This window comes from Pongo abelii, chromosome 10 (genome assembly GCF_028885655.2).
Source record: "Pongo abelii isolate AG06213 chromosome 10, NHGRI_mPonAbe1-v2.0_pri, whole genome shotgun sequence".
Lineage (NCBI taxonomy): Eukaryota > Metazoa > Chordata > Mammalia > Primates > Hominidae > Pongo > Pongo abelii.
In genome coordinates, this window is record NC_071995.2 from 6,280,969 (window position 1) to 6,304,458 (window position 23,490).

General features: G+C 49.3%; 1 protein-coding gene and 1 long non-coding RNA gene across 2 annotated transcripts in view; one reads left to right on the forward strand and one right to left on the reverse strand.

The window, feature by feature from the left end:
• CD9 (CD9 molecule) overlaps positions 1–14,417 on the forward strand; it is a 37,924-nt gene extending 23,507 nt beyond the window's left edge. Inside the window, exons 2-8 of the mRNA XM_024256620.3 lie at positions 1,417–1,525; positions 8,540–8,637; positions 9,303–9,377; positions 11,114–11,212; positions 11,361–11,450; positions 12,075–12,158; positions 13,935–14,417. Coding sequence (XP_024112388.1) covers positions 1,417–1,525; positions 8,540–8,637; positions 9,303–9,377; positions 11,114–11,212; positions 11,361–11,450; positions 12,075–12,158; positions 13,935–14,000 — 621 coding nt within the window. The 3' untranslated portion in view covers positions 14,001–14,417. The remainder of the gene's footprint in view (positions 1–1,416; positions 1,526–8,539; positions 8,638–9,302; positions 9,378–11,113; positions 11,213–11,360; positions 11,451–12,074; positions 12,159–13,934) is intronic.
• The window catches only part of LOC129049304 (uncharacterized), a 57,692-nt gene that overhangs the window by 21,032 nt on the left and 13,170 nt on the right, over positions 1–23,490 (reverse strand). Inside the window, exons 4-5 of the long non-coding RNA XR_008512299.2 lie at positions 19,556–19,693; positions 15,808–15,995 (exon numbers count right to left, since the gene is read on the reverse strand). This is a non-coding gene — a long non-coding RNA (uncharacterized LOC129049304). The remainder of the gene's footprint in view (positions 1–15,807; positions 15,996–19,555; positions 19,694–23,490) is intronic.

The following is a 23,490-nucleotide window of genomic DNA, read 5'->3' on the forward strand; positions in this document are numbered from 1 at the left end:
TACAGTCCTTACCAATGTTTGGAGCTGCCTGCCCTAAGTTGGGGCTGAGAGGTTGAGAAGATGCTGAGTGACAGTCCACAGGCTGGGAGTGCAGGGCTGGTGGGGCTTTATGCTGGTAAAGTGAGGTGGTTCTCCCAGAGCCCATTTGGTACCTTCCTCTTCAGATGCACTTCTGATATTATCTCCTTTATTCTTTAGCCATACCTAAAAGGCAGGGAAGGGCCGCATCTTACAATCCCTGCTTTACAGATGGGAACACTGAAGCAATAGAACATGAAGCTAGACTCTGCAGCCCCTCGTGGTGGAAGCACACCTCCCTGGCAGGAGCAAATCCGCTTTTGCTCCTGAGGGGTAGGTGAGGTTGTGACTGCTGCAGGCAGAGGTCTGGGTGGCCCTTCCCACTATTGCCACATCCGCTGTCCACCCAACATGCCCACACTCACTGCCATATCGTAAGGGAAAGGAGAGGAGAAAAGAAGGAAGGAAAGAGAGGCCTGTCCACATCATGGGCTATCACAAGCTCCTGGAGCCGAGAACCAAGGTCCCTGATGAGCGGGCTCTGACATAAGAGTGCCTCTGTTGAGGAGGGTGGACCAGCAAAACCTGGGCCCACCCACTCCTGCGTCCAGCCGGCTACCACACTGGAGGCCTGTGAGTCACTCCCCCGGCAAGCCCTGGTACGGGCGACGACGAGGGAGCTCAGCTGGCACTGGGGGGGGGGCTTGGCAGGAGGCCTCCTGCACAGCATCTAGTTTAGCAGTGCCAGCGAGAGGAGGCCCTGACATGTCATTTACTGAGCAGCAGGTCTCCAGGGACATTGCAGCTGCCCTCCCTGGTGCATGTGTGTCCGGAACTGTGTAACCGTCACCCAAGTCAACAGTTAGAATACGACACCCCCAGCCACGTGGCACCTCCCTGAGCATAATTTCCTCCTCCACCTAAACGTCACCGCTCACCTGATGACAATGCTTTTCCTTTATCATTTATAGGCACATGTAAGTGTCTAGCTCTGTGTACATCCCTAAACAGCATAGCGATTTTTAACTACATGGAATCGTATTGTGTGTTTTCCCGTGGCTCTGGCTTCTTGGTTTAGCATTGTGAGATGCACTCATGGTGTTGCGTGTAGCTAGAGTTACTCGTTTTCACTGCTGTATAGTGTTCTGTTGCCTATAAAATACCCCTTCGGCCAATGGGCGGCAGGTAGGTCACTGATTATTCCTCGCTTGCTGGTATTTTTTGGTACCTGAATAAATCAAACACACCCCGTAATGGCGTCTACAACTACCAGGCATATATGAGGGGCAGAGATCAAGGGTGGTCACAGAGCCCTTTGCAAGCCTTACCCTTCAGTGCGTGGGGACTGCGTTGTTGCTGGCAGCCAGAATTAATGCTGACGTCCTGTATGTCTTGCAGCTTGCCGGGATTGCTGTCCTTGCCATTGGACTATGGCTCCGATTCGACTCTCAGACCAAGAGCATCTTCGAGCAAGAAACTAATAATAATAATTCCAGCTTCTACACAGGTGAGGGACGGGGAAGGCTCGGTGAATTCAGACTCTGGCTCCAACAAAGTTCCTCCAACTTTGGAGGCCCCATGTTGACCCAGGGACTTGGGCTTGGGAAAGACTTTTGCTCTGGCCACTCTGGCCAATCGTGTCCCTTTCAAGTTGTGCAGTTTTTGTGTGTGTCATTGTGCCTATGAATTTGCATTTAACTGATGTGGTTTCTTTTCCTGACGGCCAAGTCGGGCATGTTGATGGTTCTGTGATGTGATGTAGCCTCTGCCAAAGTTGTACCCATTCTTGAGGGTTTACGAACCTCTGTTCTCATCTCTGATGCTCTCTCCTGATTATGTCTTATCCTGCATCATTTCCTTAATTCAAAAAGCTTTGTCCTGGGGATCTGCAGTGCTGGAAGAAGATACAGACAGCTTTCCTCTTCACTGTTCAGATAGGGACCCTGAGACTCGGAAAAACATCAGCCTCCTGGAAAACACAGCAACAATAGGAGAGACTAGAATGGACTCTGCCCAGCCCTTTGGACCCCTGGTACTGGGGTAAATGCTGTAGTGTTTAGTTTTATTTGTTTGTTTTTGAAACGACTTTTGCTTTGGGAGAGAGGCTTCCAGTTTAAACCTGCCTGGGATCCTCTGAACATGAACAGACTTGGCAGGTTTCTTTCTACACTCAGGCTTCTTGGCAGCCTTGCTAGCACCATTCTGTCCCTCTCGTTGCCGTATCACCACGTCAAAGCTCCCTTCAGAGGAGGGGGAGCCTGGTGCCTGCCAAGTGCAGTTGCCGCATCTGCGTGAATTCAGACTCTGGCTATACTTTGCTTGGAGGTAGGAAACTTTTCATTTGTGAGAAACAAAGGAAACCTCCTATTTTTAGGAGGACGCTGACATGTTGTCAGGCTCAAAGTGTAAGTTTGGTCACTTCCTTCCCACCCACCAAAAAAGTTATTTTTACAAAGGAGGGAGAAAACAGTTATCTCCCAGTCCCTCAGGGAGAAGCAAGGCTGGCCAGCCATGTAGACCTTCCCTTTCCCACCTCTTGAACTGGGTAGGGAGAGTCTTTAAAAACAGCTCATTTGGTTGTGTAACATTTGAGCCCTGTGGATAGTTTTGCTGGGTTTACTGCCTTTTATTGTTAGCTGGGTTTTTTAGGGTGTGCCTCTCTATTATCGGAAAGAAAGTGAGAGAAAGCACAATGTATGTTTAGAAAAAAAACTACACATATACACAGAGTTTTTAGGGAACAGGTTTCTATAGCGCCCTGACTTGTTTTAGCAACAGAACATTTTTTGCAAGTCTGTGACAGGCTTAGAATGCTGTCCTGCAGAGCAGGAGGGAGGAGCCGGGTGCGGGTGCTGGGGAAGACTCTCCACGCTCCACGCCGTATTCCAGAAGGGAGCCCTGTGTTGGGGGAGCAGGTCTGCCGGCAGGAGCAGGCACAGTCAGGCCTGCTTTCCTAAGCAAAAGCCCTGTGGCCGGTGCATGTGTCTCCAAAGAGAGACTCAGTCCTCCCTTGTCCTGGCTGCTTCTAACAACCCACTTTTTCTTTTCTGTTACCCAAAGCCTCCATGGCTGATTCTTTATATTTTCAGATGTGGGAGTTAAGAATCTCATGGGTAAGAAGATGGAACTGGGAGGAAGACACTAACATTTTTATTTTTATTTTTTTTTTTGAGACAAAGTTTCAATCTTGTTGCCCAGGCTGGAGTGCAATGGCGCGATCTCGGCTCACTGCAACCTCCGCCTCCCAGGTTCAAGCGATTCTCCTGCCTCAGCCTCCTGAGTAGCTGGGATTACAGGCATGCACCACAATGCCCAGCTAATTTTGTATTTTTAGTAGAGACAAGGTTTCTCCATGTTGGTCAGGCTCGTCTCGAACTCCCGACCTCATGTCATCCGCCCGTCTCGGCCTCCCGAAGTGCTGGGATGACAGGCGTGAGCCACCGCACCCGGCCGAGAGACACTAACGTTTTTGAGCTCCCTTCTTTTTGTGTCATTCATCGTCTTGTGCATATTATGTAATTTAATCCCCTTAACTCTGCGAGGAGTATGGAATGATTCTCATCTCACAAGTGCAGGAACCGAGGCCTAGAGGGCTTAAATAACTTGTCTAAGCTTATGTTCCCTCAAGAGGCAGGGCCAGGCTTTGAACTCAGGCCTAAAAGAGCTGCTTCTCGGGCTGTCATTGCCAGGTTGTGGGGTCTCCCTCTGTAGGAATGGAAAAGGTCTGTACTGGCTGAATGTGCCCCATTGGCAGGGATGAGGTGGGGCTGTCTTGGCCCTTTTACTTCACCCAAATTGTAGTTGGGGAGAGAAACCCCTGCATCGGTGGCCCAGCCAGCAGCTGACAGGTGGGAAAGCTGTGGGGTGGCAGGAGAATGGTGAGTGCCATTAGAGGAGCTGGGGCTCACCTCTGGGAACCTCACAGGATTCACATCCTGCAGGTCATTGCAGGGCCCACCTGGTGGCTGGTGGTCCTACCTGAAGTGACCAGGAGGGTGATTTGAAGGCACAACCCCAAAGAGACACAGATCCCCTAGTTGGGGTCTAAGGGCCACTGTCCACTTAGCTCTGCCAGGGAAATACAGATCCTTTGCAGCTACACCCCGTCCTGGGAAAAGAGCGGAGCTTTGAAGACTTTGTTCTGCAGAAGCGCCGGCAAGGGGGATGATGCATGTGAGGTTAGAACAGCAGCACTGTGTCTGGGCACAGTGGCCCACCCCTGACCTCAGGTGGTCCGCCCACCTCAGCCTCTAGCACTTTGGGAGACTGAGGCAGGCAGATCACCCGAGGTCAGGAGTTCGAGACCAGCCTGGCCAACATGGCAAAACCCCACCTCTACTAAAAATACAAAAATTAGCTGGGCGTAGTGGCATGCACCTATAATCCCAGCTACTCGGGAGGCTGAGGCACAAGAATCTCTTGAACCCGGGAGGCAGAGGTTGCAGTGAGCTGAGATCACACCACTACACTCCAGCCTGGGAGACAGAGCGAGACTCCATCTCAAAAAAAAAAAGAACAGCAGCCCAGCATTCTGAGCACTGCTTAGGTCTGGGCTGTGCCCTGAACGTCACTGAACGCTTTAGGAAATAATAATTGTCGTCCGTGGGCAAAGGGCCAAGGAGGCGTCGCTCTGTGTCCCCTTCCCCACGAGGCTGTGAGACCAGCCTTATGTATTGGCCCAGAGCCCTTCTCCTAGCAGATGAGCTTGGAGTGCCAGCCACACCCTGGCTGCTTTTCCAAGGGATAGTCATGGGGTGGCCACCCCTTGCACTGGGCCACCAACTGTCTGCAGAGCAACCCACAGGCCAGCCTGACCGTGCAGCTGACTTTTCAGGAAACCTGAACAGCCCAGGGGTGTCTTTTCTCCATTGGGGCCACAGCTTACCAAGTAGAGAAAGAGTATATAACCAGGCAGAAAAGCAAGTGAAAACCTTTCCAACATTCAGAGCAGTCTATGGTGAGTCCAGAACAGCTGACAGCCTTATATGGGCCTTCTCTCCAATCCAGGCCTGGAGATTCAGCCCGTCAGCAAGATCCCTAATCCCAGGCTGCAAACATGTTGGGGAACTTCATTTTCTTGGTCCTAGGCCAGCAGCCTTTCCCAACTCCCTGGTGTCCCTCCAGAACCATGGCTGCTGAATGAGGGCATCTAGGGGGGTTCCAGCCAGAGGCCGTGAATGCCCCCCCTTCCTCAGCCAGCCCCCTATCCATGATGAGGTGCCTGGTGATTTTCAGGACACGGGACACTTGGCCTCAGTAAGCTGGCGTCCCCATCCTGGCTTGTGACCTGGGGCAGTTCATTTTATTGCTCTCTGGGTTTCATTTTTCTCCCTCCTGAAACCAGCACAGCTTACACACCCACTCCCCTCTGGGGCAAAGAAGTACAGTGTGTGGCAAATAGAATTCCATTGTGGCGCTTGGCGGGAACCAAGACGAAACCAGTTGGGGCAGAGGTAGGGCTCCTTTGAACACCTGATGGAGTTATTTGGATATAATAAACTTTTATTGCAGGCCAGAGGCCCTACCGGATTTTGTTCCCCTTCACATAAACGGGTGTGGTGAGTGCTGTTTGCAGGACAGAGCTGGTGTAGGGACGGGAGCCTGCTGTGTCCTCTCCCTGGCCTAAACTGAGAGCCCTGATGAACAGTGAGAAACACTGTTCCATTTCTTGTGTAAAGGACACGCTGGCATATGCTACTGCTGCTACACAAGGCTTTTTTTTTTTTTTTCTAGGCCTGTAATGTCAGCCTGAAAAAAGCAGAATAAACAACCCTTAAGCAAATTAATACCGTAATCCTAGAGAAGGCTCTGTGATGGATAACATTTTCCATGAGTCAGACAGCAAGCTAACATTCACTTGTTTTATAAGGGGGAACACTTTGTCATTTATCAACAGCAGCCTTGGCTAACAAGCTTGGGGTGTAAGCAATGAGTAGCTTTTCCAAAGGGAAGCACTGAATAGCCCTTGTAAAAACCAGCCCGAGCCCTGCAGTGGTTCTGTGACTTCCATGGGGCCTGCTTCCAGATGAGCTGTCCTATAGCTTGCCGGCTGCTGCTGAGTCCCGGAACACAACTGCCAGGGGATCGCTTCCCTTTTCCCCTGACTAGAGAGGGCTAAAGCTAGGCACTGCAGATCTGTGGCCATCCACGCAAGATTTAAAGCCCACAAAACCCTTGATCTTAAAATCTTCCTGTGCTGAGCCCTAGCATGAATATTTAATATTAACCACAAGCCCCATTAGGAGCATGTTCTCTTTCTCTGCGTGGGAAATACTTTTCTCTTCAGTAGCTCACTTGCAGCTAATCCAACTCCCTTGGCCTCTGCCAGGACCGCCAGGTTCATGAACTGGGATCTGGACTTAGAGAAAACATGTCTGCCTGTTCGTTCCCACTCCACTGTATTTCATGTGCTTGTAAATCCTTTTGATCTCTTAATACCTCCTGTTTATTCAGCCCCTGCTATGGAGCTCAAAGAAGTGACCTCACCCTTCCTTGACTTGCCCCCATGAGATGGGGAGAAACTGGGGCCTTTCTACTGCCCTCATGTGAGAGAACCAAAGGAGGCTGCCCTCTTACCCAGTGCCCCATGCATGGGGCTGCACAGCCTCCCCAAGCCCAGCTTGTGGCCTCACAGTGTTTGACTGCCCAGGAAGATGCGACCTGACTTGAGGACAAGCTACATTTGTCCCCTTGCCCAGTCTGGGCCAGGCATGCACAAGAACAATACCCATATTCTTGCAACGTGGGGTTTGCCAGTAACCCCACGTGACTTGACCTCACGACGGATGTGGGGGAGAAGGGGGAGGAACAAACGCTCTCTGTGTGCATTCTGCTCTGTGCTGCCCGTGAGCCTCAGCTGCGGGCAGACTGCATGGTTTGTTGCCTGCAAATCCTCACCCCTGCTCGGGGTGCAGATGTGGGACAGTGAAGTCAGTGTGTCACCTGCCGAGGGTTCTCATCGAGTGTCCTGCTGTGTATTGTGGGGAAACATCACAGACTTTCTCTCTCGCGTGCATGTTTTCAGCCCCTACTTCAAGGATATCTCTCTGATCCCAGTGAAAGAACAGTAGGGATACAGCAGCAGGTTAAAATTCACCATGGTGATTACTAATGATTGTTACTCATGCTTGGTATAATTGAGATTAACAACAGCTAGCATTTGTTGTGCACATGTGAATTATATCACTTAATCCTCACAGCAATCCTGGAAGTGGGCATTACTCCTGTTTTACAGATAGAAAACTGTTGCACAGAGAGGTTAAGTGGCTTCCCCAGAGTCACAGAGCTGGTGCTCTCGACATATGACAGTAGCCTCTCCCAAGGCTGGACAGAACATGCCTGCAAGACAGGGAGGCACAGAGACTTCGCTGCTGGTTTTCCCTTGGGACCCATGTAGGGCTGGGGTACTGATTAAGGGAGTAGTCCCTGCAGGACAGCTGTGGCTTCTCAAGAATAGAACTGTGGGATGGCCCCTCTGGGCATTACTTTGGTGGGTTGTGGAACGAGTGGGGCCAATGCTGCTCCACTGTGTTTGTGTCCCAGGAATTTGCATTGTTCTGGGTTTGGGCAAAAGTTATAGAAGTTGCTGCCCTTCTCTCACCTCCTTTCCATGAGCCACTCAGATCAAGGGCTTAGTAATGGTGTCACTCATCCTCTCCTTAGCAAGGAGGAGCCTCTTCACCCTTAACCTGGAATAACTGAGTTGTGACTGTTAAGATCTTGTTAGCATGCTATAGAGATCTTTTGAAATTTCCAGGAACATACCTCTTTAATTTTACTAGTAAGGAAATTGAGGCCCAGAGAGGGAAAATGTCTTACCCCAGGTCACACAGCAATTAGCATCAGTGTTAGGGCCAAAAGACAGGTCTTCTGACACCCAGATCTGTGTCCCTTTGCACTAGAGTCAGGTATTGGACCTTTGCCAAGAGGTGCCTTTGGGTGTTCCTAACTGTGTGTGCCTAACCACCACCCAGCAACAGGGCAAGGAGGCCCCCCTTCTGGGAACAGGCAGAGTTGGTTCCCCCACCCCTGGGGTAGGGGGGTGCCTAGGTATGCACGGCCCCTTCCTGCTGGAAATCTGCTCTGACAGCGTCCTCTGTGAGGCAGGGTCCCAGAAGTTAGCCAGAGTGTGGAGGGTGTATGCTGACTAGCTTGAGTGGATTCATCTTGCTGGGAAGAGCTGACAGACTGGACCAGTTTGCACTCCGAATGTAGGGATTCCCATGGATATTCTCTGTCCTGGATTGAGGGCTAATGGGCACCTTCCAGAAGGGCTGAGGGTAAGGTAGGAGAATAGGCTTGATGAAGCAGAGTCATGCAAGAGAGGCTGGTGAGAAGGAGACCTGGGGCAGAGGTGGAAGAGGAGGCTGTATTTTAAGGAAAGGGAACTTCTTCCCTGAGATGAGGGGAATAAGGAGGTGGGGAGGCAGGAGTTAGGCAGGGGGAAACAGGAATTGCCGGAGATGCCTGGGCCTCTGAACTGATGTCTCCACGCGTGTGTGCTTCCTCTGTCCTCCCACAGGAGTCTATATTCTGATCGGAGCCGGCGCCCTCATGATGCTGGTGGGCTTCCTGGGCTGCTGTGGAGCTGTGCAGGAGTCCCAGTGCATGCTGGGACTGGTGAGTCTCCCCTCAGTATCCCCGCAGCCACCCTGACTCCCACCGCCAAAACCTCAGCAGGCCCAGACCCAGACCCACAGAACAGATGGAGGGGGATGGGGTCAAGAAGCTGTCCTCAGCCTGGGCCCCTCCCCGATGTGAGGTGTCACCCCTCTTCCGTTCTGGAGCCTGTCTTATCGCTTCCCCTAGGCAACTAAAAGGACTTTGTTTCCCCCTTTTCTTGAGGACCACGTTTGCTTTTTTTCCCTGAATCCACAGGTACCTTTTGCCTTCTCCTTCTTGTTTCAAAATCTGTTTTGGTCTTTTCCAAACTCCACGGAGTGGATTCACTCCCTTTACTTTCCCAAATCTCGTGTCTTTTGTGAACAATAGTAGTTTCCTGCTCACTGACTCTTAACTAACGCCTTGTAAATGCTAGTTCTGGGCTCAGCTGTGCTCAGCTCTTTCCTCATGTCCGGGCACCTTGCCTCACTGTGGGCTCTGTCCTGGGCTTGGTTAACTGCCTGTTCTGTGAACTTCTTCCCTGCCCCTGCTAGGCTGTTCATTTGTGTCACCAGATGCCTGTTCCCAGGGAGTTGTCCTTCTTCCTTGTCCCAAAATACCCTTCGATTTTCCTGGCTGGTTGGCTGGGACTGTTCTCACCCCGTCCCCTTGTTGCCTTCCAGTTCTTCGGCTTCCTCTTGGTGATATTCGCCATTGAAATAGCTGCGGCCATCTGGGGATATTCCCACAAGGATGAGGTAGGTTTTTCCCATGAGATCTCTTGGGTTTGGGAGTTGGGGGATGGGGGACAGTGAAGCAGGGGGCAGGTCCTGGCTGGGCACTTTGTTCAGCTTTCAGCTGTTGACCAGGCCTCTTATCTCATCGCGTGCCTGTGTGCCAGCGAACATGCCCTCCTCGGGGCAGGGAATGTCAGTGCGCTTACTGTGCTGTCCGAGATTGTGCCAGCCATGGTGTTGGCTCATAGTAGATGTTCAGGAACTACCCATTGGGGCTGTGTGTGTGTCTTTGTCTGTCCATCTCACACCTCAGCAGCCCTTCCCCCCAACTTTTAGAAAGATTACTCAGGAAATACAGGCTTTCTGTGGGCTGGACACCCTTGCCTCCTCCTCTGATCTATAAATAACGTGTTCAAGTGCTGCCCCCATGAGCCAAGTGCTGCCCCCAAGCCTGTGCAAGGTCCACAGATGTTTGAACTATGGGCCCCACATCTGGAGACTTGGCCATCTAGTATGGGGAAAAGACATGAAATTGACAAGGGTCATAGAGGTGATTTATATCCAAAGTACTATGGGATTTGAAAAGGTGGGGTGGGGAAGGGAATCTCTCTTGGCTTCATAGAGAAGGGTGCCATGACCTAAACCTTGAATGAGAGATGTGTTCAGGAGGAAAGTTAGTGGAGGCAGGGGACTTCCAGTCAAAGGGGCTGAGCATGGCTGAGCTTGGGCTTACGTGGGGAGCCCTGCAGAGTTTTGGACCAGGATGGGCCATATCAGAGTAGTGTTTTTGGAAGGGCTGCCTTGTCATGTTCAGCAGGAAGGGGGACGGAAGAGAGATGCTGAGATGCTGGAGGCAGGAACCCTATTGTTTGTTTTGTTCCTGAGACTAGTCAAGTGCAGTAGTGAGAAACAAGGGAAGAGTGGAACAAGACTTCCATCTGTAACTGACGTGAGCAATCCATTGAGATAACTCACTACTTTTAGACCAGCCAAGGGAACTCTGTTTAAAAAAAAAAACAAAAACACGTATCCAAGCAATAACAGCTACAGCTGTAGAAATAGGAGGGGATCATTGTGAAAAATGTCAGAAAGATGCTGAAGGAAAAATGCTGGCTGCTGGTCTGTTAACTGGATGTGGGTGAGCATCAAAGGGACAGAGAGACATTAAATTGGGATGCACCAGGTGCAGGCACATAATAATATATCCCCTATATTATAATACAATAGCTGGCACATCCTCCAGATTTACTCTGTACTGGACATAGTGGTAAAGGCTTAACATGCAATATCTCATTTAAATTCTCAAAATAACCTATGAGCTGTAGGGACAAATGGGGAAACCCCATACAGAGAAGTTTAGTAATTTGCCAAAACTCAAACCTAAGTGAAGAGAAAAAGAAGATGGAAGCCTGAGAAAATAGTCAAGCCAGTAGTAGTATTTAAATTATTATTATCCTCTAGATCGTAGAGATTCCGTTTAGGAGCCAAGTAGAGCTGAAGGACTGACCAAAGTGTAAGAGACAGGGAGAAACGGCCAGAGTGGGTTTCTGGAGGATGTGGGAGGAGATGGGAAGTGCCCAAAGGCCCTGAGAGAAGGCAGTGCTAGCGGCTGCCATCTGCCCAGTGACGTTGTCCAAGCATGGGCATCTGGTGGCTGAGAGCTTAAAGAGAGAGAACAAGATGGAACGTGTAACATTTGTTCGTGGAGGAAGATGTGAAAATGCCGTCTCTGCCCCTCTCTTGTCTGCCCATTGTAGGTGATTAAGGAAGTCCAGGAGTTTTACAAGGACACCTACAACAAGCTGAAAACCAAGGATGAGCCCCAGCGGGAAACGCTGAAAGCCATCCACTATGCGGTATGTCGCCTTGGCAAAGACATCCTCCTGCGCTTTCTCCGGATTGTGTCTGCGCACAGGGTGCCGGCTGCACCAGACCAGTGCAAACATTCTAATCGTCTTTTTAAAATTTGTTTCTCTCATCCCCATCCCTGCCTTCTCACTGTAGTTGAACTGCTGTGGTTTGGTTGGGGGCGTGGAACAGTTTATCTCAGACATCTGCCCCAAGAAGGACGGACTCGAAACCTTCACCGTGAAGGTAAACTCAGAGCAGGATCCTGGTGTCCCTGCCCCATTGCTCTGGACAAACCCTGCAAGCATGAAAGTGACAGCAGCCAAGTGCTGCTTCAGAAAGACCCATTCTGCCTGTGAAAGGGCCCCAGGGCACCCATCTCTTCTCTCCTACTTTGGGCCCTCTGTTTACTCAAGGGCAATAAAACAAAGGCCCGACCGGGGAATGGACAAGTGTTCTGGCACCACCCACTGCTGCCAGCCCGGAAGCTCTCAAGGGCAGGCCTGCTTCTGAGTCTTGGACTCCCGCTCTGACTTTGTCAGTGGCTCCTGTCTGTAAGCCAGAGTTAATGTCCAACTCCAGAATAGTAAAAAGTGACCTTACAACCATATCAGAAATAGACCGCCAAGCAGGGCCTGTCCCTCCTCCTTCCCTGATATCCTGCCCAAATTTTAGGGATCCACTAGCATAGCCATCCCTTTGTTCCCCTTTCCATCCACCAGCCAGAACTTCTCTTATCCCCGAACACTCCTGTCCCCAGCCCACCCTCTGTCCACCAGTTCTCCTGGGTGAGACGGGTGCTATGGGAGGAAGGAGGTGCCCCGGGAGGAAGGATTGTGTGTGACCCAGGTCTTGGTTTGTCTCCCCAAGTCCTGTCCTGATGCCATCAAGGAGGTCTTCGATAATAAATTCCACATCATCGGCGCAGTGGGCATTGGCATCGCTGTGGTCATGGTGAGTGGCAGGACATCGTCCCAGGAGGGGGACTGAGGAGTTCACATTGATTCAGCCCATGCTCTGCCCAGACACCGCTGCAGTCTGTGCATTTGTCAACTCACTTTGTCCTCGTGCCCTTAGTATTTCCATTTTACCACTGGGGAATGGAGAGACAGAGAGGCCGATGTTCTGCTCAAAGCCTCTCACCTCCTGAGTGGAGTATCTGAGGTTCCCCTGGGTTTCTAAAGAGTCGACTCTCTTAGCCGTTAAGGTTCAGGGCACATGGGTAGCAGTGCTGGCACTGCTCGTCCTCAGCTCCTGCACCTGCTGTTCTTCTCCCTAAGAAAGTCGTTCACTAGAGGCTACCGGCGTGGGAATTGTTCCGTTTCCTGAAGTGCATCTGAACATGGGCAGCCAGAAGGAAGTCTCTCGCTAATCACCCCCGAGAGACCAACAAGGGCCAACCAGGTTCCTTGGGGTCATGTCCTCTCTCCCCATGAGGGAGAGCCCCAGACGGAACATGGTCCTCGCTGGGATGGCCTCGGCTCACTGAGTCTTCCCCCACCCCCGCCTGCCTCTGCCCTCTTGCCAGACTGCCTCCAAAGAGAGAATCGCCTCCTTTCTTAGTGGTTATTTGCACCCTTCACCGGCATCTTAAGAAAGGCATGAAGCACCTTTCAGCAAAAGATATAATACCTTCTTTTTTTTTTTTTTTTTTTTTTTTTGAGATGGAGTCTTGCTCTGCTGCCCAGGCTACCCAGGCTGGAGTGCAGTGGCACGATCTCAGCTCACTGCCAGCTCCGCCTCCCGGGTTCACGCCATTCTCCTGCCTCAGCCTCCCAAGTAGCTGGGACTACAGGCGCCTGCCACCACAGCCAGCTAATTTTTTCTATTTTTAGTAGAGATGGGGTTTCACCGTGTTAGCCAGGATGGTCTAGATCTCCTGACCTCGTGATCTGCCTGCCTCAGCCTCCCAAAGTGCTGGGATTACAGGTGTGAGCCACCTCACCCAGCTGTTTTTTTTTTTTTTGAGACGAAGTTTCACTCTTGTCGCCCAGGCTGGAGTGCAGTGGTGCAATCTCGACTCACTGCAACCTCCGCCTCTCTGGGTTCAAGCAATTATCCAGCCTCAGCCTCCCGAGTAGCTGGGACTACAGGCGTGCGCCACCATGCCCAGCTGATTATTTTTAGTAGAGATGGGGTTTCACCATGTTGGTCAGGCTGGTCTCGAACTCCTGACCTCAGGTGATCCGCCTGCCTTGGCCTCCCAAAGTGCTGGGATTACAGGCGTGAGCCACCGTGCCCAGCCAAGATATAACAATACCTTTTAAAATAGAATATTGACACTTTGGGAGGCCGAGGCAGGCGGATCGCACCACAGCACTCTAGCTTAAGCAACAGGGCAAGACTCCATCTCAAAAAAAAAAAAAAAAAAGAATATTAAATACACACACACAAAGACAAATGCAAAAGTACTAACCTGTATGGACTATAGGAAAACCTGGAATTTGAGCATTAAATTTGGCTCTGAGCTTACTTGTCCCACCCTGAAAGTTCTCCAAGGAAAATGCTTGTGCAGCTGACTGCCAGCCCTCCCAGATTCCTCACGTCCCGCATCCTTCTCATTATCTGGCCTGCATCTCTCCTGCTTCAGTACCTTCTGACTCGTTTGGCCTCCTGGATGCCATTCTCCTTGTCATTTGTCTGGGACTGGGTGACCCATGTCTCTCCTTTTCCCTCAGCCTTCCTTGAGATCAAACCACCCTGATCCTCATGTTTCTTCCTATCTTCTAGATATTTGGCATGATCTTCAGTATGATCTTGTGCTGTGCTATCCGCAGGAACCGCGAGATGGTCTAGAGTCAGCTTACATCCCTGAGCAGGAACGTTTACCCATGAAGATTGGTGGGATTTTGTTTTGTTTTGTTTTGTTTGTTGTTTGTTTTTTTGCCACTAATTTTAGTATTCATTCTGCATTGCTAGATAAAAGCTGAAGTTATTTTATGTTTGTCTTTTAATGCTTCATTCAATATTGACATTTGTAGTTGAGCGGGGGGTTTGGTTTGCTTTGGTTTATATTTTTTCAGTTGTTTGTTTTTGCTTGTTATATTAAGCAGAAATCCTGCAATGAAAGGTACTATATTTGCTAGACTCTAGACAAGATATTGTACATAAAATAATTTTTTTGTCTTTAAATAGATACAAATGTCTATCAACTTTAATCAAGTTGTAACTTATATTGAAGACAATTTGATACATAATAAAAAATTATGACAATGTCCTGGACTGGTTTTTGTTTCCTTTAATTATTTTGAGAGCTATTTAGTTTGCAAATGTCTTTCAACTCCTATTAACTCCACCTGCATTTTTTTTTTTTTTTTGAGACGGAGTTTCGCTCTTGTTGCCCAGGCTGGAGTGCAATGGCCTGATCTTGGCTCACCACAGCCTCCACCTCCTGGGTTCAAACAATTCTCCTGCCTCAGCTTCCTGAGTAGCTGGGATTACAGGCATGCACCACCACACCCAGCTAATTTTGTATTTTTAGTAGAGACGGGGTTTCTCCACGTTGGTCAGGCTGGTCCCGAACTCCCAACCTCAGCTGATCCGCCCGCCTCGGCCTCCCAAAGTGCTGGGATTACAGGCGTGAGCCACTGCGCCCGGCCCCACCTGCATTTATTATGAGAAGTAGATTGGGAGGTTGCTTACCCCAGTTTACTAATGAAGAAATCTAGATGTGGAGAGATTAAAGGATTCTGATCCAAAGTCACACAGGTGTTAACAGAGGAGTCAGCAACAGCACCTGGTCCTCAGACGCTCATTCAGCAGTGGGGTATATCTTGGGGATATGACAGTACACCTCACACCATGGTGGCAGGAACTGTTTTATTCACTACCTAGCACCTAGTATCTGGTGCATAGTAGTGTTCAGTATTTTTTATCAGTTAATATTTTTTGGTTGGATGAATAAATGAATAAATGTACCCATCAGGGTTTCATCAGAGAAGCAGAACCACTAAGAGGTACTTGTTTGAAGAAATTTGTTGTGGGAATTTGACCTTACACAGTCACTGGCACTGGGGCTGCTTAAGCAGGCTCTGCAGACAATTGGGAAGGACAGACGGATATAAAGTAAGGGAGGACAAGCCCAAGCGGGAGCCCTTGGAAGGCAGACACATCTGTCTGTGTCAGTTCTTTTTTGTTTTTTTGAGACAGGGTCTCACTCTGTTGCCCAGGCTGGAGTGTCATGACCCAATCTCAGCTCCCTGCAGCCTTGACCTTCCTGGTCTCAAGCAAATCCTCCCACCTCAGCCTCCCAAGTAGCTGGGACTACAGGCATGAGCCACCACACCTGGCTAATGTTTGTATTTTTTGTAGAGAAGGGTTTTGCCATGTTGCCCAGGCTGGTCTTGAACTCCCAGTCTCAAGCAATCCACCTGCCTCGGCCTCCCAAAGTGCTGGGATTACAGGCGTGAGCCACCGCACCCGGCCCCGTGTCAGTTCCTGCCTCTGCTGAGGTGAGCCAGCAGAGAAGCCACAATTCATGTGGGCTGTGAAATGACTGCTGCCTCACTTCCCACCTCCAAACCTTCCACAAGTTTCTCCCCTGTGCGCCACTCTAACCAGAAACACATGGGAAGGGAATTCTGAGAAGTGTGGTTCAGCTTACCCAGGTGGATGCATCACAAAGCCACCTCTGCATGGGAGGTGTGGTCCGTGCTCAGACTGCACTGTCGTGGGCAATTCGGAGGCAAGCAGGCAATGATGGCAGAGTGGGATGAACAGGAGAAAGGTGAAGTGCAGAGGCATAAGAAACCGATTTTTATGTTCCACTCCTTGATTCCATTTGGGTTCCTCCTTAACACGACAAAAAGAAAAACAGGAAAGAAGGATCAAAATGTCCCCGAATGCCATTACGTTCAAACATCAGAACACCAAAGTTGATAGCAGCATTATTCACAACAGCCAAAAGGTGCAAACTTAAATGTCCATCAACAGATAAATGGATAAACAATACGTGGCATATCCATATGATGGGCTAGAATTCCACCTTAAATGCTGCAACATGGATGAATCTTGAGTACATTATGTTCATTGAAACAAGCCAGACAGAAAAGAACAAATATTCTACAATTCCCTTGATAGGAGGTACCTAGAATTGGTAAATTTATAAAGAAAGTAGATTAAAAGTAACCAGAGGCTAGGGAGAAGGGAAAATAGGGAGTTATGGTATAATGAGTACAGAGCTTCTGTTTGGGATAATGAAGAAGTTCTGGAAATAGATGGTGGTGATTGTTGCAAAACTTTGTGAATATACTTAGTGCCACTACATTATACGCTTAAAAATTGTTAAAATGGGCTGAGCACAGTGGCTCACACCTGTAATCCCAGCACTTTGGGAGGCTGAGGTGGGAGGATTGCTTGAGCCCAGTTCAAGACCAACCTGGGCAACACAGTGAGACCGCAACTCTACAACAAAAAAAAAACTGGCTGGGCGTGGTGGGTGCACACCTGTGGTCCCAGTTACTTGGGATGCTGAGTTGGGAGGATGCTGAACCTGGGAGGTCAGGGCTGCAGTGAACCAGGATCTCACCACTGCACTCCAGCCAAAGCAACAGAGTGAGACGCTGTCTCAAAAAAGGAACAAAAAAAGGGTCAAAGTGGTAAATTGTATATTATATTTTACTACACACACACAAAAAATAGCTGGGTTGGCATTGTTGAGTGTACTTGCTGCTCTGTGGCCCTAGGTCCCTTGTTAATCTGACAGCTGACGACTGTTCCCGTTGTGGAAGTAACAGGTCAACCATTCATTTTATTTTATTTTATTTTATTATTTTTGGGAGATGTAGTCTCACTCTGTCGCCCAGGCTGGAGTGCAGTGGCATGATCTCGGCTCACTGCAACCTCCGCCTCCCAGGGTCAAGCCATTCTTGTGCCTCAGCCTCCCAAGTAGCCCGGACTACAGGCACCCACCACTATGCCCAGCTAATTTTTGTATTTTTAGTAGAGACAGGTTTCGCCATGTTGGCCAGGCTGGTCTTGAACTCCTGACCTAAGGTGATCCACCCGCCTCAGCCTCCCAAAGTGCTGGGATTACAGGTGTGAGCCGCCACACCTGGCCAACCATTAATTTTACGCAGGAATGGAGGAGACCCCTGCAGAGTTCTAACATCAGCCCTGCGTGTAGCCTCCAGCTCCTTCTAGAGAGAGCAGGTCTCAGAGGCTACAAGCACATTGCATGCTGCAGCTTTGCTGAAGTGTAGGTTAGCGTAGAACAGACTGCGGCTACTTAAATCCCGGAACACCTCAGGGCTATCTATATCCTGCCTTTCTGTTTGTTGTTAATAATGTAAGGACAAATGGGCTAGCTTAAGCAAAAATGAGCAATTAACCCAAGAATGAAAATGGTTGAGCCTTAGGAAGATTCCAGAAACACGGACTAAGAACTCCTACAGCTCTCCATTTCTGCGCTACTATATTTTGCTCTTTGAGGAGACCAACTTTGTTACTCAGTCCTCATGGGGTCGGGAAGCGGCTGCCCCCAGCTCCCAAGCTTACACAGAGGCAACCTCCATTAGTCCCACTTGAAGTTTTAGGAGAGAAAAATTTGACCCAGTTTGAGTCAAATGTCTACCTCTGTCCCTTCAGCTAGCAGCGGGCAGGGAGGGGTGCATGGAGTAAACACTCAGCCACCCTCTGTGACCTGTTGATTGGGCCCAGCGCCAGAAGACAAGGGATCATTGAAAACTGGCAGACATCCCAAAAGGAGCTGTTTGTCCACACTCCCTCAATCAGGCCGAAAGGAGCCTCCCCTGACTCTTGGTGGACAGGGCCAGGTGTAGTTCTGCAGTTAAGGGAAAACCAGGATGGCCTGCTGCTCTCGGGTGCTGAAGGGCCTTGGAGCAAAGGCCTTTAGGAAGTTTTAGGTCACAAAAAGGCAACAGACACTGCCAAAAGCAACAACTGCTTTGGGTGCAGAAAGAATCTCCTTGAGCATAAGAGAAGCAGTTGTATAGAGGTGTTCGCCTCTTGGCTCAAGTGTAAAAAGCAGCCCAGGGGCAACAAATTTGAATCAAAGCAGCTGGATTTAGTAAAAGGCTATTTCTTTACCCAGTGCCCTCAAGGATTGAAAGTGCTTTAATATCCATAAACCCCCCGGACTCTCCTCCCAAGGCCCTACTCTCCAAAACCATGTCCTCCAGATGGAGTTGAGTGGCCAAGGGTGGGGCCAAGACTCCACATAGATCCAGGGGCTCATTCCATGATGCTGTCATTTCCTAGAGTCCTCCAGGTATACAGGGAATTGTTTCACTGACAGGCCAGGATACCTCATCAGCTTCTTGGGCACAAGATGGAGCAGTATGGGTGGAATTCCAGCACAACCAGCATATCCGTGGTTGGGTGAACACAACCATACAAGGGGGAGAGGTCTCCACCAGTGGCCTGTGCAGCCCTGCCATGTTCTTTCCTGGTCAGTGTTTTAAATGATAACTTGGAATACAGCTGAGCGCAGTGGCTCACACCTGTAATCTCAGCACTTTGGGAGGCTGAGGTGGGTGGATCACTTGAGGTCAGGAGTTCAAGACCAGCTTGGCCAACATAGTGAAACCCCATCTCTACTAAAAATACAAAAAATTAGCCAGGCATGGTGGCAGGCACCTGTAATCCCAGCTACTCGGGAGGCTGCGGCAGGAGAATCGCTTGTACCCGGGAGGTGGAGGTTGCAGTGAGCCAAGATTGCACCACCACTGTACTCTAGCGTGGGCAACAGAGTGAGACTCTGTCTCAAAAACAAAACAAAACAAAACAAAACAAAAAAACAGGTGGGGCACGGTGGCTCACACCTGTAATCCCAGCACTTTGGGAGGCCGAGGCGAGCGGATCATGAGGTCAGGAGATGGAGACCATTCTGGCCAACATGGTGAAACCCCGTCTCTATTAAAAACACAAAAATTAGCTGAGCGTGGTGGCGCGTGTCTGTAATCCCAGCTACTCAGGAGGCTAAGGCAGGAGAATCGCTTAAAACCAGGGAGTCAAAAAAAAAAAAAAAAACCAGGGAGTTGGAGGTTGCAGTGAGCCGAGATCACACCACTGCACTCTAGCCTGGTGACAGTGAGACTCAGTCTCAAAAAGGAAAAAAAAAAGACTTTTACTAAATACTGTATTGTTATATGTATATTTCACAAGGCTCTGAGAAATACCCAGTACTTTGAGTAACAGAAGTATAGTTCAAAGAGATCTGAGAGACTGGAATAATAGAATATGACACCCAGAGGATATATCTCAACAGGAATAAGTAAACAAAATAAAGCAATCCATACAATACGTTTAGCAGCCCTTAGTCCTTACCACAGCACTTTAAGTTAGCTGCGCAAGCATACATTTGGCTGGTTAGATAACAGGGTTTTTCTCACATGTTAAGTCTGGAGGGAATTAGAAGTGTTGATTTAGCAGCTCCGCTCTGTGGAAGATGGCATCTCTGTGATTCTCTTGGCTTGTATCCCACGGTCATAAGGTAGCTGCTGCAGCTCCAGCCATTTCTACATTCACAGCTAGAGGTAGGGGAAGAACAACTGCTAAGGCCGGGCGTGGTGGCTTACGCCTGTAATCCCAGTACTTTGGGAGGCCAAGGCGGGTGGATCACGAGATCAGGAGATCGAGACCATCCTGGCTAACATGGTGAAACCCCGTCTCTACTAAAAATACAAAAAAATTAGCCAGGCGTGGTGGCGGGCACCTATAGTCCCAGCTACTCGGGAGGCTGAGGCAGGAGAATGGCATGAACCTAGGAGGCAGAGCTTGCAGTGAGCCGAGATCGTGCCACTGCACTCCAACCTGGGCTACTGAGTGAGACTCCATCTCCAAAAAAAAAAAAAAGAACAACTGCAAGCCACAATGATCTCTTCTACCTCAAATGCAAAAGCTTCCCCTGGCAAGCTGGAAGTCAACTCACATTTGTACATCATTGACTAGAAATCTGTCACGTGGCTACTCATAGCTATAAGGGAGACGGAAAATATGAGCATTTAGATTTCTTTTCAGTCTGTAGTGAAGTTTGGAAAACGACAAGTGAGTTAAAGGTATTGTACATTTGGAGAAAACATAGGGTTGAGAGAAGTTAAATATTTGCCCCAACATCATATAGTTAATAGGCTGGATACAGGTTTGAATCCAAGACTATCTTTCTCCCAGTTTCATTGCGTATTTCACACAGTGCTGCCTTCCAGGATTAATATCACAGGAGGAAACTTGACAGGAACATCCTGGAACATCTTTTGAGTGGAAGAACCCATTACATAAATGCAGTATGAAGAAAAAATTTCATTTGAAAAAAGATGTGGAAATTTAGCTTACCACAAACTTAATAGAAGCCAAAACTGTGAAGAGAGGATGCATCCAGAGAGGTGTCCAGATGGAGACAATTGAGCCACAGATGTGATAGTCAGGCCCTAGGGGAATATGGTGCTCTGTTCTGGGGCCATTCCTCAAGAACAAAGGTGACCATCTACAGAGACCTGGAGAGGACAGAACTTTTTTGGGAGGGTGGGGGGCCTGCCTAAAAACCATGTCACCCAAGAGGAGAGTGAAGCACCAGGGGATTGTAACCTGGGGGAGGGGTCATCCAACAACACAACTGTCTTTGTTTTCAAATATCTTAAGGGCTGTAAGATGAACCAGAATGTATGTTGTCCCAGAAGCCAGAATGAGAACTGATGGGCAGAACTCTCCGGTAAGATTTTGGCTGAACATAAAGGAAACCCCTTTAAACCAGGGCTGTCCAGCAGAGAGAAGGCTCTCCATGAGTGGAGGGCCCCAGGACATAGAGGGGGCTCCAGGAGAAGCTACAGAGAAGATGTTGCTGATTCCTGCATCCATGGGAACTTGATGCCCTCCATCTCTAGGAGCTTATAAAAATGTGGGTCTGCAAGCAAATACTCAGGAAAAGCAGCTCTCTCCCCCTCTATATTCATTTACGGGGTGGGCCTGAGGGAAGGACCTCTAGTAAAAATTAAGTAATAGGAACAGTGAACATTTTTATGGGCAACCCCAAAATATTTCAAAATAATATTCTATCTCTGAAATTGTTGCTTTTTTTTTTTTTTAAATATTCGATGCCATGGTTAGGCTCTTTAAGATGCAAGGAAGAGAGCATTCAAACCCTTAAATGAGCTTGGTGGAAGGATATTCATCATCTCAACAGCTATACCACCACTTAGGAGTTTCTGCACTTTCTAAGCTGAATTCTACAGAGACCCGAGACAGTAGCGCATGGCAATCCTGCATATGGCATGTGCCCCAGCATCTCCACTTCTCTCTGCATCTCACAGGCAAGCTCCTTCAGCAGGAAGGATCTAAGCAGGTAGTTTGTTTCCAACCAATAAGACGCAGCCTTATTGGCACCCCTTGGCGGAACACTACCAATCCCTGGTCCAATTGCCTGTGGCCAGAGAACAGCACTGATGTTCGGGATGCTCCACAACCTTCCAAGCACAAAAATGTAGGCAGAAAGAACACCCTGGTGCCGAAACCAGCTCGGTCGGGGAGACCCTAACCCAGTGGCGCTAGAGGAATTAAAGACACATACACAGAAATATAGAGGTGTGAAGTGGGAAATCAGGGGTCTCACAGCCTTCAGAGCTGACAGCCACGAACAGAGATTTACCCACGTATTTATTAAACAGCAAGCCAGTCATTAGCATTGTTTCTATAGATATTAAATTAACTAAAAGTATCCCTTATGGGAAACCAAGGGATGGGCCGAATTAAAGGAATAGGTTGGGCTAGTTAACAGCAGCAGGAGCATGTCCTCAAGGCACAGATCGCTCATGCTATTGTTTGTGGCTTAAGAATGCCTTTAAGCGGTTTTCTGCCCTGGGCGGGCCAGGTGTTCCCTGCTCTCATTCTGGTAAACCCACAACCTTCCAGCGTGGGCATTATGGCCATCACTAACATGTCACAGTGCTGCAGAGATTTTGTTTATGGCCAGTTTTGGGGACAGTTTGTGGCCAGATTTTGGAGGACTTGTTCCCAACACCCTGGGACACCTTTCTGGTTCAAGCTGACGGGCTCAAGGACTGCCTGGGACGGCCATTCTGACTGAGCTCACAAGGTAGTGTTTGTTTGTTTGTTTGTTTGTTTGTTTATTTGTTTTGAGACCAAGTGTTGCTCTTGTTGCCAGGCTGGAGTGCAATGGCATGATCTCGGCTCATTGCAACCTCCGCCTCCTGGGTTCAAACAATTCTCCTGCCTCAGCCTCTGGAGTAGCTGGGATTACAGGCACCTGTCACCACATCAGCTAATTTTGTATTTTTAGTAGAGACGGGGTTTCTCCATGTTGGTCAGGCTGGTCTTGAACTCCTGACCTCAGGTGATCCGCCCACCTTGCTCGGCCTCCCAAAGTGCTGGGATTACAAGTGTGAGCCACTGTGCCCAGCCTTTTTTTTTTTTTTTTTTTTGAGACAGAGTCTCACTCTGCTGCCCAGGCTGGAGTGCAGTGGCGCTATCTCGGCTCACTGCAAGCTCTGCCTCCTGGGTTCACACCATTCTCCTGCCTCAGCCTCCCAAATATCTGGGACTACAGACGCCCACCACCGCGCCTGGCTAATTTTTTGTATTTTTAGTAGAGATGGGGTTTCACCGTGTTAGCCAGGATGGTCTTGATCTCCGGACCTCATGATGCACGCGCCTCAGCCTCCCAAAGTGCTGGGATTACAGGCGTGAGCCACTGCGCTGGCCCCACACGGTAGTTTTGATACCCCGAGGGGCTTTGGTGTCTCAGAGTAAATAGTCCTGATATTCTTGTCAAACAGCACCTGATGAGAGGTGTTTTTCTTAATCATTCTCCTTAAATTGACCACACTCCAAAAGAGGTAAGACTGTGTGTGGGGCTCTTTGAGAAACAGAGGTTACCAAGAGGGTCTGTGAGCCATAGAAAGTCAAGTGGCAGAGTCAGCTGCAGGTTCACGGGTCCCAAGCCAGGCATCATTAGAGTCTAAGGACTTTATTCCACCAATCTGAGCTCTCTCCTGTCCCCTTCAGCCATGATTTGAACCCACCCAGGGATAAGGGGCCCCTGGGTGGCTTCCACCCTACCCACCTTCAGTCTTTAGGCCGCCTTGGTGAGGCCTGAGCATCTAATGTAATTGTCTTCACTCAAGCCTTGGCCATCAGACCCCTGGAGAGCTAATTTGATTTCTTTCCTTTTAAATTAGATTTCCCCAAACCATCTGCTTCCACTGTGGAAATGCAGGCAGGATCAGCTTTTTTTTTTTTTTTGAGACAGAGTCTTGCTCTGTCGCCCAGGCTGGAGTGCAGTGACATGATCTCAGCTCACTGCAACCTCCACTTC